A 19,054-nucleotide genomic window follows, 5' to 3' on the forward strand; every position below is an offset into this window, starting at 1 on the left:
CTTCTAAAGCAAGGAAATCTATATCATACAAGACAGGAGAAAATAATATCCCTTTGTACCAAGCCATGTTGAGTCCTTCCTTAAACACAAAAATAGCATGTCTTCAAACCCCTCTTTGACATAATATAGTAATCAGGGAAGAAATCAAAGAAACAGTGCCATCTGTTGATCATATAGTTTGCTGCAAGTCCTAGAATTTCAATCTTGCCAACACAATAGCAAGACACTAAGTCACTCAGGCAATGTGACTGTAGGCCAGGATTGTATCACTCACATGAAGTGATGGCTGGATTTCTTAACTGCTCCTTTATCATACACCGTTACACAGATGCAGAGGATAGGCTCTCCAGAAATTGAATTATGCAAATCAAACTGTTCATATTTTAATTCATCATTAGTGAGTCAGTCCTAATGAGAACATGATTGAAATGTATTTACATTGTCATTTAGAATAAGAACATTATCATATAAAGCAATGTGAAAGGTGTACTTGTATAATTAGAAGTGAATTATGTATGTGACTCAAATTATTACCCATTGCACTGACAGCTTTTGTCACTTCACGCAGTAGATGGATACAAATTACAGAAGCAAAGAGTCTGCATTCTTTCAATGCTTTTTTCGATGTCAAGCACAGGTCTGTGCTCAGCAGCTGGCTCAGCAGATACCCTGAAACTGAGATCTATAAGCAAGGAACCCAATCAAGGCAGTTAAGGAAGCAAAAGAGCTCCATTACTTCATCATTCAATTTCTAAATAACTGTTTTGTGCCAGGGATCATAGAAGGCCCTGAGACTACTAGGATAAGTAAAATAAAAACCCTGTCCTCAAAGAATTCAGATCAGTACAGTGGTGGTGAACCTATGGCATGTGTATTATTATGTCTTTAAGATAAAAGATGTCAATGTGTGAGGGTTTTTTTGTCAAATGTTTTATTGAGTGTAGACATCTGGAGTACTGTAAAACATGCGTTATATGTAGATTCAAAAAGGAGCAAGCCACATTGTTCTCACTGTCAAATGTGTCAGGCTTGGCATACATGATGGAGATTAATGAAGTATCATGAAAGTAATATGGTTCTTGAAAAGCTTCTACAATTTGAAGTAGGGTCTTAATCACATGAAAAGCAAGGTTGTGCACATTGAGTCACTTACATTTTATTGGAAGTACACAGTATTTTATAATTTTAAAATAAATATAAATAATTGCTTTGTAGAAGATTTCCATTACCCCAACTTTATTTGTTCCTTCAGTTTTCAGAAATTTTAATTTAAAAAACCATACACCTGCCAGGGATTTAGCTCAGTGGTTTTGCCGCCTGCTGTGTAAGCACAAGGACCCGAGTTAGATCCCTGGTACAAAACAAAACAAAACAAAAAACCATACACCTTTTGGAAGTTGTATGTTTATCTGAGCAATATCTAAAATGTTTTATTTCTTTTTTGATTGCTGAGGTGTATTAAATTTGAAGAAGCTAATATCTCCATCTTCAACAATATAATTTCTGCCTGTCATCTGTATGTTCCAGCCACCTTAACTGCATTTTCAGAACCTTCCTCTTTGAAATCTTCATATTTCATTACTTCAATGAATCCCTTTCTCAAAATCTGTGTGAAATCTTTCCTGCAGCCTGAGGAGCCTTCATCCCTTTCCCGATGGTCAGTGCATGTACTTCATCTGGGCCTGCAGTGAAAAAGTATTCTAGCTGGAGTGCTGCAAACCCCGCTTTAATGATCTTTGGCAAAGTACTTTGTGTCATGTTCACTTCCAGATACTTCTGTCTCAGCACTCAATTCTTGCAATTTGAGTTCCAAGGCCTCACTAAAAGGAATGACCATGGCACGTGGGTCATACTTGTCCAACCACTCTTTAATTTTTATCAACCGCTTGTTTTTCTAATATAGTCTTTTTCAGAAAGACTAACCAAGTAGACCATTGGTTTCGAAGTAAAAAATAAGTGCTTTTTCAACACTTCAATCTCTTTATCATTCCAATCATGATAGAAGTGAACAGGCTTCTTTTGATCCATAACCCAGGATTTGACTTTGCACATTATGTCATATTCAGGCTTTAGGCTTTATCTTCTCTCACAGCCACCTTGTCTAGTTTATCTATGATGGAACCAATCATTTCTTCATCTTTAAGCCGAAGCTCTTCATGAATTATTTCTATATCTCGAATGGGATCTACACTTCCTTCAACATGGGTGATATCATCATCTTCAAAAGCACGTATGACTACTGGGGATCTTCCCCAAAGAATTAAAAGAATCATACCACAGTGATATATGTGCGCCCATGTTCATAGCAGCACAGTTTGTGATAGCTAAAACTTGGAAATAGCCTAAATGCCCATCAACTGGAGACTGGACAAAGAAAATGTGGGTTTTTTATAAAATGGAGTACTACTCAGCCATAAAAAATGACAAATTAGAGACATTTATAGCTAAGTGGATGCACACTGAGGCAATACTCTTAAGTGAAATAAATAGGACACACATGTGTAAATACCGAATAGTTTCTCTGGTGTGAGAAACTGAAAGTGTAAATAAGGACTAAATGTATAATAGGTAATGTGAAATAGGAAGAAAAGCGGCAAAGGGGAAGGAAGTGGGAGGGCTAGGGGAAAGGATAGAAGGGAATGGGATTAATAGGAGAAAATGGAAAAATAGGAACAAAATCTTTGTAAATAGGGAGGAATGGAGGAGTTGAAGGGAGGGCTGGGCAAGGGTGAAAAATAAAAACCAAGAGAGACTATGTAAAGGTGCAAATTTCCAATGATGAATGTCATTATATTGTATACCTAAAATGTACCAATGATTAGAATGAATAATCGATAATGCAAAATAGGAAGAAAAGGTCCAAAGGGGTAGGGGTAGTGGGAGGGGCAGGGGAAAGGAAAGAAGGGAAAGGAAAAATGCTGAGAAATGGAAAAAATGGAAATAAAGTCTTTGTAAATAGGGAAGGGTGGAGGGCGTGAAGGGAGGGCTAGGAATGGGGAAAAAATAAGAACCAAGATGCATTATGTAGAGGTACAATTCCCAATGAGAAATGTAATTGTGTTGTATACCTACAATGTACCAATAAAAGAATTTAATAAAGTGCAAAAGCACGTGTGAGATGAAAGATCCTATCACAGGCACTAATATGAGATAAAAAGGCATTTCCCAAGCCCTGCCCATTGTGAGCTCCTTTCACAAGGCCAGCAATACCCACTACATTTAGAAAGGCAGGAATTTTGCTTGCTGGTCTGTGACACTGACGAAGAAAGTCAAATCTTTCATCTGGCACAGGAACTCTGCTCTCAGGATCAACAGTGCAGAACAGAAAGCTTTCTGCTGAAGCCTATTCGTTACTACATTACAGAAGGTAGATTTCCCAACATTTGGCAATCCAACAATATCAATTTTCAATGAGGTTCCAAATCTTCCAATGATTGGGGGTGATTTAATTGCATCACCTCCTTTTTGAGGGGGCATCGTGTTCCCAAAGGATGCTGACACGAGGTCCCAGACAGCTGGAGACAAGTCCTGCTGTGAGTTGGTTTTTTTCTAAACTGAAACCTAAGTATTCAGCTTTAATTTTAATGTTGGCACTTTGTGATAAATAAGTGGGTTTGGGTTTGCAGTTTGGGCCTTCAGTCTCTAAAAGGTTCATCATCACCAACCTAGTGAGAAAGGGGAGGAAGTAAATGAGCAGTTACAGATAATGTGTTAAGTGCTACTCTGCAGAGCTACTGACTGGGAGCAGAGAGAAGGGTGAGGGGTGAGAATTCTTGAAACTGAGCATTTGTCAGAGAAAGATGCTTCATTCAGTATATGCAATTCAGATGTCAGGTGGAAGCCCCTTAACAGCCGGCCTGATTGAGTCTGAACCCCCACAAATCCCTGACCTCTCAAAGACCAGAGCCTTCTTTGTTCCCCAGAGCGCTTGCCATCTTGGATCCTTCTTAGCCTCTGGGCCCTCATGTCACAAATGCTGCCTTCGTCCTAGGTCACACAGGTTCTCTCCTAAAACTCGGTCTTCAGAAATTTCTACTACAAAAATCACTCATATTCCGTGCACATGAGATTGTGTCCTTTTGGGATGATTTTAGATTGGAACAGAAATGGAGGAGTTTACCTACCTCCCATACCATTTAGCAGGCAACTTAATGGAAAATAATAGTTTATCTAACACAGCCCCATGCTCCACATTCTCATTTTTCCTTTCGTGTCCTTCCCCCTCAATTTGTTTTCAAAATTCCAATTTTTTTTTCTTTCTCTATTGCATTTTGACAGCAGCAAGCACCCGAAGTCTTGAGAGGCTCACTCAATTTTTAGTAGAATTTTTTCCAAATAAAGACTAAGAGGAATTCTGATGTAGTACGTTAATATTTTTCTACATCATTCCCCATACCTCACTACTCATTCTCCCTAAACATTTAAGTTTCACGACCCTTGGACTTTTTTGGGGGGGGGGGGTACTAGGGATCAAACTCTGGACCTTGTGCTTGTGAGGCAGGTGGCAGAACCACTGAGCTAAATCCCCTGCCCAGGACATATTATTAAAGAGACTGAGTACAATCCATCTAAGATAAAACTAAACCTATCTCAAATGTTGTTAATGTATGCAAAGCATTTAATAAATGTTAACAGATATAATTTTAACACTATAATGGCTATTTTCTATCTATATTTTACCATCTAGGTAATATGATCTTAATCTCATGACTTTTCTTTTTCTTTTTGGTTTTTTGAGACAGGGTCTTGCTATGTAGCCTAGGCTGACCAAGTGCTAGGATTACAGGTATGTGCCACCACATCCAGCAATCAATCTCATGACTTTAAATATCATTTAAATGCTAAGAACTTCCAAATTATTCATCTCCAACCTTGATCAATACTTCTGAATTTAACTCATATATCAAATTGCTTATATGACATCTCTGCTGGATGTCTAATAGGCCTATCAAACACACAATCAAAACTGCTGCCACATGCCTATAATCCCAACACTTGAGAGCCTAAGGCAGGAGGACTGCCATGAGGTTGAGGCCTTCCTGGGCCACATAGTGAGTTCAAGGCCTGGACTAGAGCAAAGCCCTGTCTCCAAAAACAAAAACAAAAACCCAACAACACAAACTGAACTTCTGTAGCTGTGGCTCTGTGGTACAGCAGTTGCCTAGCACACATGAGGCTCTGAGTTCAATTCCCAACACCACAAAAACAAAAAAAGCCTGATTTTCCTCCACAAGCCACTTTCCCAGTTTTCTTATCTCAGTAACTAGCAACTCCATTATTCCATTTGCCCAGACCAAAACCTTGGAATTCTTTTTTCTTACACTGTACATTCAGTCCATTCAGAAATCTTATTGGCTTTGACTTCAAAACTACTCACAATCCAACTACTTCTTAACACTTCCATGGCTATCTCCTGACCAAAATCACCATAGCCTTTTGCCTGGATTATTACAACAGCCTAACTCATTTCTCCCAATTCTAACCAACCTGCTCTCCTCACAGAGCAATTCAGATCATACTCAACCCAAATCTCATGTTTTCCATCTCCTCAGAATAACCCTAAAGTCCTCCACAATGGTCTTCAATGCTCTGTAACATTTGATTCCTCATCACCATCATCTCTCTAACCTCGTCTCTTAAGACTCACAAGGGCTTCCTGGCTGTTTCTGAAACACATCAAACACTTCGGTCTCAAGACCTTTGGACTTGAGGGTTCCTCTGTCTACGTTTTCTCCAGAGAATGTCATAGATCTCCATCCCTCACTTTTTTCAAGTCCCTGCATGTATCCACTCTAATAACAATCCCTATCCCTACTTTAACATCTCATTATTCTGCTTTTCTCCATGGCATTTATCATCATGTGCCATATTACATATATGTACATATATAGGCATTGTTCTCATTCAGCGTGCCAGAATGCAATCATGAGGACAGAGACTGCGTTTCACTCACTGCTGTTTGCACAGCACTTAGGACAACACCTAACATATACTAAGTATTCAAATATTTGAGGAATCATAAATCACATTAGTCATTTATAATCAAAAGTCAGAAAGTCAAGAGTTTGAAGAAATGATCACCAATATCTATAGTAAACAGAAGCCACTATAGGATCAAAGAATGCACTGCATTTGTCAAAGAGGGAGCCATGGAGTCTACAGCCATACCACCCTGAATGTGCCCGATCTCGTCAAAGAGGGAACCACAGGGACAGAGGTCTGGAGTGCTGAGGGATGGACTCCACCAGCTTTGGGAAGTGTGAAAGGAGGCACCAACTCCTATATTAGGAAGTGAGATCTTTCCATTCACTTCTGTAAATGGATATTGATAACAACTCCACAAAACTGACTGGGTTAGCCAGCTTTCTATTACTATAGCAAATACCTGAAGTAAATAAACATATAAAGAAAATTTTATTTTGACTCAAAGTTTTGAAAGTTCCAGTGCATAATCAACTGGCCCTCCTGCTTTTGGGCTAACACATCATGGTGGGTATGGTGGGCAGCAGGTGGTGAGGCAAAACTTCATCTCGTGGTGGAAATGGGGGGATAGGGACTAGGTTCCCACTCCCCCCTTCAAGAGCAGTGACCAGAAGTCCTCCCACTGGGCCCCAATTGTTAAGACCTCTACTTTGCCTCCCAACAGTATAGGGAAAGGGTAACAGGAGTTGTCAGAGACCCCTGCAGTGGTCCTGGCCTCCTGTAAGCCAGTGAGACATCTGCAAGATAGGAAAGTGGGAATTAAAAGAAACACAGAGAGACTTGAGAGAAACTGAGTCTTGGGCTGATCTAAGCTGCTGTGGGCAGCAAAGACAAAGAACTCCCAGGTCATCCAGTATTTATTCATCACAAGCATGGGAAGGAGGAAAGCTGGGCAGGCCTTGGGACACCTGTTGATAACAAGTAATTCAGCAGGCAGGACTGTGGAATGATGGCACAAGTATATCTTTGTTGAAGAGAACAAATGGTTAATTCAGATGGGAAGAATTTAGTTGGACTCAGTTGACCTTGACGGGGAGTGAACTCAGCCAAGCTCTGCTACTTCCAATGTAACACAGCCGAATTATGGAGGGGCAAGAAGCTTGTGCCCTTATAGCCTGCTAATACTGGGCAGAGGTGTCTGCTACAAACAGCACCACTGGGGAAAACAAGTGGTCAATGGGCATTAAAAACAAGTGCATTCTGCCAGGGATTTAGCTCAGTGGTTCCAGCGCCTGCCTTGCAAGCGCAAGGTCGAGTTTGATCCCGGGTACCAAAAAAAAAAGGTGCATTCTAGGGCTGGGTATTTAGCTCAGTGGTGCCGTGCCTGCCTAGCAAGCACAAGGTCCGGAGTTCGATTCCCAGTATCAAAAAAAAAAAAAAAAAGAAGTGCATTCTAAGTAATCATTATATACTGCAAACCTACACTAATGAAAATAAAAAATAAGTGGGCCAGGGATTTAGCTCAGTGGTTCTGCCACCTGCCTCGCAAGCACAAGTTCCTGAGTTTGATCCCCAGTACCAAAAAAATTAAAATTAAAATTAAGTGCAATCTATAAATCTACAATCAGAAACATTTATTTTTAGAATGAAAACAGAAAAAAATTATTTTTTTAAGAAAGAAAACAAGTGGCAATTCTTTTTGTCATGGTCTTTGCTTTGTTTTTTTTTTTGGTACCGGGGATTGAACTCAGGTCCTTGCGCTTGTAGGGCAGGCGGCTGGCGTGGTCTATTTTTAAATAGGTAGTTGTCTTAGTTAAGGTTGCTGCAATAGAATACCACAGACTTAGTGTTTAGAGAAGACAACTTTATTTCTCAGTGCTGGAAACTGGCAAATCCCAGATAAGGGTGACAGCAGAGCCAGTATCTGACAAAGGCTTTCTTCCTGGGTTACAGACGGCCGTCTTGGTGCATCTTCACACAGTAGAGAAGAGAGGGGAGGAAGGAAGCAAGTTCTCTCATCCTATAAGATATCAATCTTACGCACGAGAGGGTTCTGCTTTTATGACCCAATACACAACCAAAGGCCCCACCTCCTAACATCATCACACATTTCAGCATTTGGACTGGGGGGACATAACCGGTGATATAAAGCTAACTTTTTAAAATTTCACATTGTAAATTCATTCCAGTAAATGGTTATTGGCTGGCAAGTATTTATAATCTGATGCCTCTGTTAAAATGATTAAAATGCTTTTCTTGGGCTGGTGGTTTATCTCAGTGGCGCCAGCGCCTGCCTGGCAAGTGCAAGGTCCTGAGTTCGATCCCCGGTTCCACAAATAAAAATTTAAAAATAAAAAATAAAATGCTTTTTTTTCAGCGAGAGCCCTGAGAGTAGTGTCATTTCTAAGCCAGATTCCCTGGAAAACAGACCAAAGCAGACGTGCACACGGAGGATTTACTAGGAAGAGCTCTTGGGAACAATATCCATAAGAAAGTGAAGAAAGCAGGACTGGACTGATGAAGGCAGTTCAATGAAGTTGTAAGAGAAGCTTCATCTGAGATCTGTGAACTAGAATGGACCTTTAGAGATGTCTCAGATTGAGTAAGCTGGACCTTCACACTCTGCAATCACAGCCAACCTGGGAGAAGCAGTCCCCTTTGGCAGGAGGCAACCAGAGAAACACACACCTTCATCCTGAAGGGAGCAATCTGAGCAGCACCCGAGCATCTACTCCAATTAAGACAGACAACAAAAATGCCTGAACCTTCTCGGTTTTTTTTAAAGAATTTTACACTTGACAATAATATGATACAAGGAGCCAGGGATTTAGCTCAGTGGTGCCACCACCTGCCTCACAAGCACAAGGTCCCAAGTCCAATCCCCAGTACCAAAAAAAAAAAATAATAATAATATTATACATGACGGATACTAAAAGAAGTTTTATGCAAAGTATCACACATGGAGCCTACACATGGAGCCATTTTTTCCTATTATTAGTTGACTACTTTCTAATAAATTTGGTACCCAATTGCCTATTCAGGAATCTTACTGTCCAAGTATGGCACTACATATTTAAATAACTCGTATTTGATGATATGATGAAGAATTCATCAGCATTTGCAATCCTAGCCTTAAATTTTCTTTCTCCCTTGAGCTACAGTTTAAAGTTTTTCAGTTTTTCAGTTGTTTATGTCTAATATTCACCATATTAGATTTCCCAAAGACAGAGAATAAATATTTTACCTTTTTATATTCCTTAGTGTGGTGGTTAAGCTTCACTGTGTCAACCTGATTGGTTTGAGAGCTGCTGAGCAGATTAGTAAAGCACACTTCTGAGTAAGTCTGCAAGGGGCATAGAGGAATGGTTTGGGTTACTACATATGGTACCCAAGTTCCTCTCTGGCTCTGTTTCTCTGCTCTATTTCTTGGCCACCATGAACTAAGCATCTTTGCTTTGCCATACCCTTCCACTATGATATTTCTGCCTTGGAGCCAGCACATCATGGACTGAATACCCTGAAACCATAACATAATTAAACTTCTCTTCCTCTAAATTGTGGCTGTCAGGCATTATATCTCAGTGACAGGAGAGCTAATACATTTACAAAAATTCCTCAGTTGATACTTAATAAAAATGTATTAATCATGAAATTATTAATGAGCAGCTGTATGATAACAAAAGTACATCTTCAATGTTTCATTTCAAACGTTTAATATATAAAAATTAACTCAATTTTTATTACTGTGTCAAAACTAGGATGTTTTGCAACAAAATAATTATAATTTTAATAATTCTTTTAATTTTCAAAACTTACATTGATTACTGTATTAATTTTTAAAACAGAAGAGAATGTCGTGAAGTAAACCTTTATTATATACAAGTAGCTTGATTGGTTATATTCTGAAAAAAGAATGACACATTTTCTCTTATTCTTTCAAGAAAAGGATCCATAAGATTTAAATGATCTCCAGAAAAATGTTTCCATTGCTTCAGTTGTGACATGGAAAGAGGTTTCAAGGAGTTATATTTTTGTTGATGAGGACCAAGTTGACAATGTCTAGAGACAGCAAATTTTTCCAAAGAATCATCTGAAATAAGTAAAACAATAAGAAAATGCTTAGGCCAATCAATAACCTGCTGTAAACAATACTTATTTTGCTTTATAACAATGCGTTTATGTAATTTATTACATTGGATAACTATAGTTCAAGTTAAAATACATAATTCATTCTTTCTACAAATATTTACAATTGTTTATGCTATGTTGGTTTACGTATTGTGGGCAAAAATGGTTAAGAAACACAAGCATGGGCTCTGAATCTAGAGTAGAAGAAATATACATTAAACATAATCATCCAAAGAAATACATTACAGGTTTATAATCACATATGTAAAATCTGTAGGACCAGATATGTTTCCAAATTCAGAATACAATTGGAATAATCTGAGTCAGCACTCCATTATCAAACTCATTAATATTCTGCAAGTCATATGAATAGTCTTGTGAAATGGTTTAAATAGAGGCTACCAATAAACATATTAATTTAGATATGAGTTTTGTCACCAAATAATTTTATTACAAATTTATGAAGGAATAAAAACCTTTTGCTAGTTTGAGCTTTCTAGATTTCAGAATTGGAGATAAGGCAAAAAAAAAAAAGAATTGGAGATAAGGAATTGTGCAGCTGCACATTAAGGGTTTGAAGGAAAAGAAAAAAGAAAAAAAGAGAAAAAGAATTGAATGCGTGGGGCCAGGGATTTAGCTCAGTGACACCACACCTGCCTCGCAAGCGCAAGGTCCTGAGTTAGATCCCTGGTACCGCAAAAAAAAAAAGGGGGGGCGGGGTTGAAGGAATGACACAGGGACAATGAGCACATCTGAAAAGAGAAGCTGACCTAGAAGGTGAGTGAGGACCCCTAAGGAAATCTTCTAAGAGCTAGAAGATGACAAAACAAGAACTAGACGAGGAAGAAAGGCAAAGCAGTCTAGCAAAAGTACAAGGACCGTGAAAGGAACACTGGCATAGTTGAACTAAGATAATCAGAGCCTACAGAGAAAGGCAAAGAATAATGCAAGAGGAGAAATTAAATAATGCAAGGTGAAATAAGTATTGAAGGGTTAGATTATGTAGACATGAATGGCTGGGACCAAATTCATTTCTTTCTCCTCCAGGGCCACAGCCACATTTCCCAGCCACTCTCACAATTAGATGTAGCCACTGATGAGACTAGCCTACAAAATGCGACCATGTCACTTTCAGGTCTGGCCTATAAAAGTCCCCCATACCACAATTTCCAACATTTTCTCCTCTCTTGGTGCTGGCTGGCAGATGCAGGACACCCCCACAGAAGATTCTAAAGCTCAAGGGGGGTGAACCCAAAGTGGAAGAAGCCAGGTCACTGCATCACCTTATGGAAGGCTGTCCACTGAATGCCACAGTGACTTGTTACATGAGTGATGTCATTGTGCAATAAGTCATTTGTTTCTTGCTTTGACACTTAGCCTCCCCTGACTAACCACTTTAAAGATTTTAGTATTTTCCTAAGAGCATTAGGAAGGCACTGAAGGTCTTAGTTTTTTAACCTTTTAATTAGAGAAAATTTCAAGTAAATATAAAAGTTGGAGCCAGGTGTAGTGGTGCACATCTGTAATCACAACACATTGGGAAGCTGCAGCCAGAGGATCCAAGTTGAAACCCAGCCTGGGCAACTAAGCCACTCAGCGAGATCCTATCTTCAAATTTTTAAGTTCTACAAAGGATAGATATAGCTCAGTGTGAAAGCTTCAGGTTCAATTTCCAGAACCACAAAAGAAACAAACAAAAAGTTGATCGGATAGAAATAAAGAACCTGTACATACCTCTTCCTTTAATAACCACCAACTAATGGCCACTTTTATTTAGACTCCCTTATTTTCTCTAATTCCTTATTTGAAATACATATATAGAATATATCATTATACCTACAAATATTTCACTCTATATTTCTAAAAGATGGACTTCTTTCAAATTTTGTTTGTTTGGTTGGGGTTTTTTTTTGGGTACCAGAGATCGAACTCAGGACCTTGCACTTGAGAGGCAGGAGATGGAAGCACTGAGCTAAATCACCAACCTGACTTCTTTTAAATTTTATCACAAAAAATTTTGTCACTCAGTATCAAAATATCATCAGTGTTCAAAATCATAGAAGTTTTAAGAGATGGTAAGATTACTTTAAGAATCTAGGGGAAAAAAATAGAATATCTTCAAAGCACTGACCAGAAAAAAATCTTATCAGCAAAGGCAGCATTTAAGAGAGAAAAAATACATACTTGTAAAATCAAAGATTGAGAGAACCATTTTTTAGCCATTGTTGAGAGAGGAAAAAAAAGAACATGAAAAGACAGTAGAACTAAATAAAAAATATCAGTAATTATAATAAATTTAAAAACTAAATGTACTAGGGCCCGGGATTTAGCTCAGTGGTTTCGCTGCCTGCTGTGCAAGCACAAGGGCCCGAGTTCAATCCCCGGTACCAAAAAAAAAAAAAAAAAAAACACCAAATGTGCTAGTTAAAAGAGAATATCACAGGCTGGGGATTTAGCTCAGTGGTGCTGCCACCTGCCTCGCAAGCACAAGGTTCTGAGTTCGATCCCAGTACCAAAAACAAAGAGAATATCATACTGGGAAAAAGAAAATCCAGCTTTATGCTGCTGTCAAGAGAAATAACTAAAACATAAGGAAACAGACTTAAGGGAAAAGGACACACCAGTATTACTGGTTTTTGGGAGTGTTTTTTGTACCAGGGATCAAACTCAGGACCTTGTGCTTGCAAGGCAGAAATGGCACCACTGAGCTAAATCCCCTGCGAAACGACACACCAGACAAACACAAACAATAAGAAAGCTGGTATAACATGTAATTTAAGATAAAATGAAAGCAAATGGCATTAAGGATAAAGCTATCACTAGATAATAATAAAATAAGTAAACCATAATGAAATCAATTTCACAAGATACAAATATATAAAGGAAAAATTGACAGAATAACAAACTGACTAATCCACTGTCATACAGTATTGTGAGAATTAAACAACTTTCAGTAACAGTATATCCAACAAAAATAGGTTATTAACTTTAAAATGGAAATGGTTCACATACAGGAAATATGGCTTTTATGTTCAACTTCATGCATAATAAGAGAAAAGCAAATTAAAGCTGTATAAATATACTATTTTCTTACTGTAAGATTAGCAAAAATCCAAACACTGGATAATCTACTATGGTGGCATGGTTTGGAGGATATAAACATTTTAGTATATTTTCGGTTAGGATGTAAACCTCCAATGGAGACCATTTTGGTAATATCTGTTAAAATTATGAAGGCACATTTTTTCTGACCCAGAAAAACTAATAATTTAACTTTCAGATATACTGAACACATGGAAGAAGATGTATGAATAGAATTATATCGTGAATGAAAAGCTAACTATACATCTGTGGGCAACAGATAAATTATAATGTATCCATACAATAGAGGATTATAGGGCCGGGGATTTAGCTCAGTGGTTCTGCCGCCTGCCTCGCAAGCAGAAGGTCCTGAGTTCAATCCCCAGTACCAAAAAAAACAAAAACAAAAAAGGATTATAGAGCTGAGTAAAAAAAGAATGAGGAAATTCTGCAGTGATATGGAAGGAGCTCAACATATACTGCTGAGTACAGAATTATACAAATAATCAGCTATCCTTTATTAGGAAAGATTAGCAAAAATTTAGATATAGAGTTGCTTACATATGTATGTACTTATATCTGAAAGGATACACAAAAAATTAACAATGGTGGTTTCTTAAGGGGTAAAAGGTTAGAACTCAGGCAGACGATGGGGGAATGGGAGGAAAAGCTTTGATCATATACATCTTATATTTTTAAATAATTAAGTCATGTAAATATACTATCAATTCAAAAGTTGAATTAGTAAAATTTTCAATCTGTAAATTAAGAAAATTGATGGCAATATTTGACTAACAGAACTTTGAGCAATTAACAAACTATAGATAATTTTATGCACAAAAAATTTACCAAAAAAATGATCATTTCCCAGATTACATACTAAGTCTCCACAGTTACCAGACAACCCATGGAATACAGACCATTCTTTCTGACTAGGGTACAGTAGCCATAATTAAATAACTAAAACTAAAGTACATTTGAAAACATGCTTTAAACAGCTCATGAATCGAAGAAATCATAATGGAAAATACACAATATAAGTATAGGTATAAAAATTATGGGATTCAACTTAGAGAAAAATTTACAGCTTTACATACTCATTTGGAAAAGAAGACTAAAAATTATTAAGTATCCAACTTAAAAATCAGGGAAAAATTATAGTATACACAAGGAAAGAAGAAAAGAGGAAATAATAAGAGAACTACTATTTAAACAGAAAAATATATAGTAGGACCAAATGTCGATTCTTTGTTACCAAAATGGCCATAAAAAGAAAACTTAAAAATACATATCTAAAGTTTAAAAATAAGATATAAAAATATACACATACTTTATATCTAATACCTAATACTGTTAAAATGTTATACGTGATTATAATTATATATGTATTAGTTCTAATACATTTACTACAAATTTTAGTATATGTGCTGCCGAAGTGAGCACACTACCAATTTTAGAATATAGAAAATATATTTTATAAACTAGGAGCAGAGGTACACGGCTATAATCCCAACTACTAAGGAGACTGAGAAAGGAGGATCACAAGTTCAAGGATAGCCTGGGTAACTTAGCAAGACCCTGTCTCAAAATAAATATTAAAAAGGGCTTGGGGCTGGGGATTTAGCTCAGCAGTGCCACCGCCTGCCTCACAAGTGCAAGGTCCCAAGTTCAATCCCTGGTACCAAAAAAAAGGGAGCTGATTTAGTTCTGTACTACAGTGTTTACCTAGAAGGCCTGAAATCCTGGCTTCAGGACCCAGCATCGCAAAACAAAAACAAAAACCTGAAGCCATTATACCAGGCTTCAAAAAATTTTCTTAAGTTATAAGAAGCTAAACTGAGAAAATGTGGTTTCTCAAATATCTATCTGACAAAGATAGACCTGAGAAAAAATGAAAACTAACATATGCAAATGAGAAACATTTTGAAGTTTTTCTTTGAATATTCTGAACTGCTAAAGAGAGACAAATTAACTTTGTAGTAACAATTATAATACAACTAACCTGTGCGATCTTTTTCTCCAGTACACTCACAGTCAAGCAGGTCATGAGTAACACAATGTGAACTTTCATGTAATGTGAACAAATTTTTAAGTTCCTCTACTGAAAACTGAATATGTTCAGATATCTTGGTTAGGTCTACAACGGCCCCAGAAAGAGCTTGCTTACTGATCTGCCTTTGATAGATCTTTTCTTCTATTGTACCTGAAGAGAAAACATTCATTAGATTTCTTTAAGATCTTTATGGCTGCTATTTTTACAGACTAAAACACATTTATTACCATATTAGTTAATATTTCTGAAAGTGAACATTGGCTAAAAAATTTTTTTAATTACTCAAAAGGTATACTTTTTTTATTCACTGAAAAGTTATTACCTGTGGTTAGGAGTCTGTAAATATGTACAGCATGTTTCTGACCATCTCTCCATACTCTAGACATAGCCTACGGAAAGTAAGTGAAAATTCTGAGTACAATAGAAACTAATGGTCCTTGCCACATAAGCCAATTTTCAGGAATACATTTTTTGGTCAAAAATTCTGGATTTTATTTATAGATTCAAAAACAAGGACCAAGCATGCCCCACCTCATTTCTTTTTCCTGGGATAAAGCAAGGGCAGATTTAGTTCAATCCCTGGTACCAAAAAAAAACCTGAGATAATCAATGAGGAAAGGTTCATTTCACAAAAAAAAAAAAAAAGGAAAGGGCAGGTTTGAGCACTCATAGGCATTATTACAAAGTAACTGCAGGGGGCCAGGCAACAGTGAGTGGAGTAGTGTGATGTAGTGTAGTGTTATTTTGGTTTGGTTTGTAGAACTGAGGATTGAATCCAGGGCATTGTATATGGTAGATAAATGCTCTAACACTGTTTTATCTTGAATTTTTAAAAAATGAGTTCGATCCCTGGTACTGTGCAAAAAAAAACAAACAAGGAGTCAGTGAATTTGGTCAGCAAGCATGTGAGAACCAAGTATAGCATAGGCATGGAGGGTTCCTTCCCAGACCAAGTAGCTAATGATTCACCCCTAAAAAGTCCCTAGGATACCTGCAATCAGCTCAGGCTCTAGGTTGAACCCTGTGATTTAGGGAATAACAATGAAATTGTGCAGTAAAAAGGTGACGTTCAAACCCTGAACATTCCAAAGCAAGTGAGGCCTCCCACCAGCTCTCTAAACCCTTAGGCTATCCTTGCCTGATAAGACCATCTTTGTTTATTTGAAGACTTTGGTCCACTAGACAGTTTACGCTAAGGATGTGATGGAGGATCTCTGGAGTGCCTGGAGACTGAGTAAATGAGGTTGGTCATGCAAGTCCTCCGTGACTACAGGACTGACCCCAAAAAAAACTCGACACCAAAGCTTGGGTCACCTTCTCTGTTGACAATACTCCATGTGTATCATCATTCATCGGTGCTAGCATGAAATGTCCTGTAATTCTGCTGGGAGGGACAACTGGCCATTAGTGCCTGGTCCCTCCTCCACTCTGCAGTATGATCCTTTCTCCTTTGCTAATTTAGTATCTTTACAGTAATACAGGCATTCCTCGTTTAACAACCAAGCCATGGTCCTGATACTAGGTCCTTAATTGAATTGTTCACTTAATGAGGAACTGTATATAGTAGGTATGTTACAATATTCAGAACAAAGAAATGGTCAAAGGAAACTTCAACCTGATGACTTTGCTTTTATTTGCATAACTCTTCCATGCAGTACTGTAATACATAACAGAAAATAAAACTACAGTACTGTACTGTACAGTATAATCAGGAAAAAATTACAGTACTGTATAAACAAGGTATACTGTACAAAAAAAGAGACTGAGGCTCTATAAACAAAATGTATAGAAGTGTACCAAAAAAATGGGTCATAAGTCTGAACAGTCATTAAACAGGTAGGTTGTTAAACAAGGTGTATCTGTGTAACCTAACTGTGAGTGTAGCTGCTTCTCTCAGTTCTGCCTGTTCATCCAGCAAATTATCAAACCAGAGGGTTGTCTTGGATCACTTAATGCAGACACTGAGGTACAAATATAAAGGTAGAAATCTCAAAATACATAAAAATGAACTAAACTATATCTTAAAGAAAATCAAAGGCTTTTTCTCAAATAGTTCCTAAATAAGTTAATTTTATACCCTTGCTGTAGCCTGCACAAATTGGTCCATAACACTATTATCCTCCCCTAATGGTCATGAGCATCCTAAAGGCCCATCTGTGAAGGGCAGTAAATTAAGGTCTGGAGACATAAAGTTTAGGTTTGAATTGTGATTCTGCCATCTATAAGCTGTGGGATCTACAAGGTTCCATTTATTTACTTGTTAAAAAATGTGGCCACTGATATTCATACTTTGTAGGAATGTTGTAAAGATTAAACAGACAGTAAATGAGAAGCACTATAACAGAGTGCCTGATACAAAATAAGGGCTCAATATACAGCAGTTAGTTACACATCACCAGCATCTTTATATTCCCAGCAGGCATTCAGCAATGTCTAAAACATAAATATTCCTACCTGGATATCAGTGGCTGGATTCCAATCAATGTCATAGAGAATTAAGTGAGATCCTCCAATCAGGTTAAGTCCTACACCACCAGCTTTTGAACTTAACAAAAAAATAAAGTCAGAAGAGTATTTACTATTGAAATTATCAACAATTTGTTGCCTTTGAGAGATTGGTGTTTGTCCATCAAGTCTTGCATAAGCATATCCATAACGCTTGCAGACGTCTTGCAAAATATTTAAGGTCTGTGTATAGTGGGATACCAACACCACCCTGTAATCAAAACAAAAGATTCTTTACATACCCTATAAAGGCAAAATTTGAATTTTTTAACTTTTTTTTTCCTGAGACAGGGTCTCACTATGTAGTTCAGGTTGGCCTTGAACTCACTAGGTAGCCCAGGCTTGCCTCGAACTTGCAGAGATCCTCCTGCCTCGGTCTCCAAGTGCTGGGACTACAGGTGTGCACCACCACGCCTGGCCAAAATTTGACTTTTTTAAGTGAAGGAAAATATCACAATGATATTATCACTGATATTTAGAGAACATACAACAATAACTTCATACAATTAAAATGCAGGTACTCCATATTTAATTTTAAAGTCATAATCTAAACTTCCAGTTTGAAGATAATAGAATAAAGACTCTTCTGTGTTTTCCATCATTCTGAAGTTACCTTAAAAAGAGCCGAATTAACAAAATACAAAAATGTACAAAAGGGTAAATTGTGACACTTATGTTCAAACCTCATTTTTTCTCACTGCCTCTAAAACTCTGCTCACTGGGCTGGGGACATAAATCAGTAGTAGAGTACTTACACAGCACATACAAGTCCCTGGGTGCAAGCCCCAGCACTGCAAAAAACAGATGAACAAAAAAAATCTCTGTTCACCCATTCCTGGTCCAACAACTATCATTCTGGCCCTCAGAAAAGAGGGGAAAATCCAGGGGGTTTTTTTAATGCAAAGAGAAATGTCTATACTTTTAAAGCCAAACTGGAGTCACAATGTGCATCTATATACATGTCCTTTTGTACATATCAAATATTATCTAATAAAACATGTGAGAAGACTTCCATTAGAGGTAGCTGCACGATGCAGGGCAGTACAGAAGATGGCATCTAATGCAACCTGAAGCAGAGGCTTCCAAGAGAAAGCATCTGAGTTGAATCTTAACAAAGAAAAAAAGGCAAAAGAATGAAAAGCAGAGGTATGCCAGGCATAGAAATGTGCAACACATAAGAACCGAGTGCAAGAAACAGGGGAAGAAATAGTCTTATCTCATGTGCTAAGATGTTCAGAAATTTCTGGAAGACAACTAAGAGTCTGATTTTTTAAAGAAAAGGAGTGACGTGTTCACATTCATATTTTATAAATATAATTAAGAGCATAATTGAATATGTAATGGGGTTGAACGAAATAATTAGTT

The 19,054-nt window shown here is 37.6% G+C and overlaps 1 protein-coding gene and 1 pseudogene across 7 annotated transcripts in view; both read right to left on the reverse strand.

The window, feature by feature from the left end:
- Positions 1 to 501: 501 nt before the first annotated feature.
- On the reverse strand, positions 502 to 4,340 carry LOC101696739 (obg-like ATPase 1; annotated as a pseudogene).
- A 3,319-nt stretch (positions 4,341 to 7,659) lies between these two features.
- Positions 7,660 to 19,054, reverse strand: part of Rad54b (RAD54 homolog B) — a 94,970-nt gene continuing 83,575 nt past the window's right edge. For 3 of the 7 annotated variants that reach the window (XM_087190614.1, XM_021262649.2, XM_087190613.1), the window contains 5 exons: positions 17,639 to 17,900; positions 15,507 to 15,573; positions 15,134 to 15,334; positions 9,739 to 10,012; positions 7,666 to 9,265 (listed from right to left, as the gene is read on the reverse strand). In XM_087190614.1, coding sequence (XP_087046740.1) covers positions 9,795 to 10,012; positions 15,134 to 15,334; positions 15,507 to 15,573; positions 17,639 to 17,900 — 748 coding nt within the window. In that variant the 3' untranslated portion in view covers positions 7,666 to 9,265; positions 9,739 to 9,794. Of the gene's footprint in view, positions 9,266 to 9,738; positions 10,013 to 15,133; positions 15,335 to 15,506; positions 15,574 to 17,638; positions 17,901 to 19,054 lie in introns of all 7 variants that reach the window. The other 4 variants (XM_087190615.1, XM_087190616.1, XM_087190617.1 and 1 more) reach the window with 3 other exon arrangements.

Source organism: Heterocephalus glaber, unplaced genomic scaffold, assembly GCF_053883595.1.
Source record: "Heterocephalus glaber isolate CG9 unplaced genomic scaffold, H.glaber_assembly_v1.0 deba00001555, whole genome shotgun sequence".
Classification (NCBI taxonomy): Eukaryota; Metazoa; Chordata; class Mammalia; order Rodentia; family Bathyergidae; genus Heterocephalus; species Heterocephalus glaber.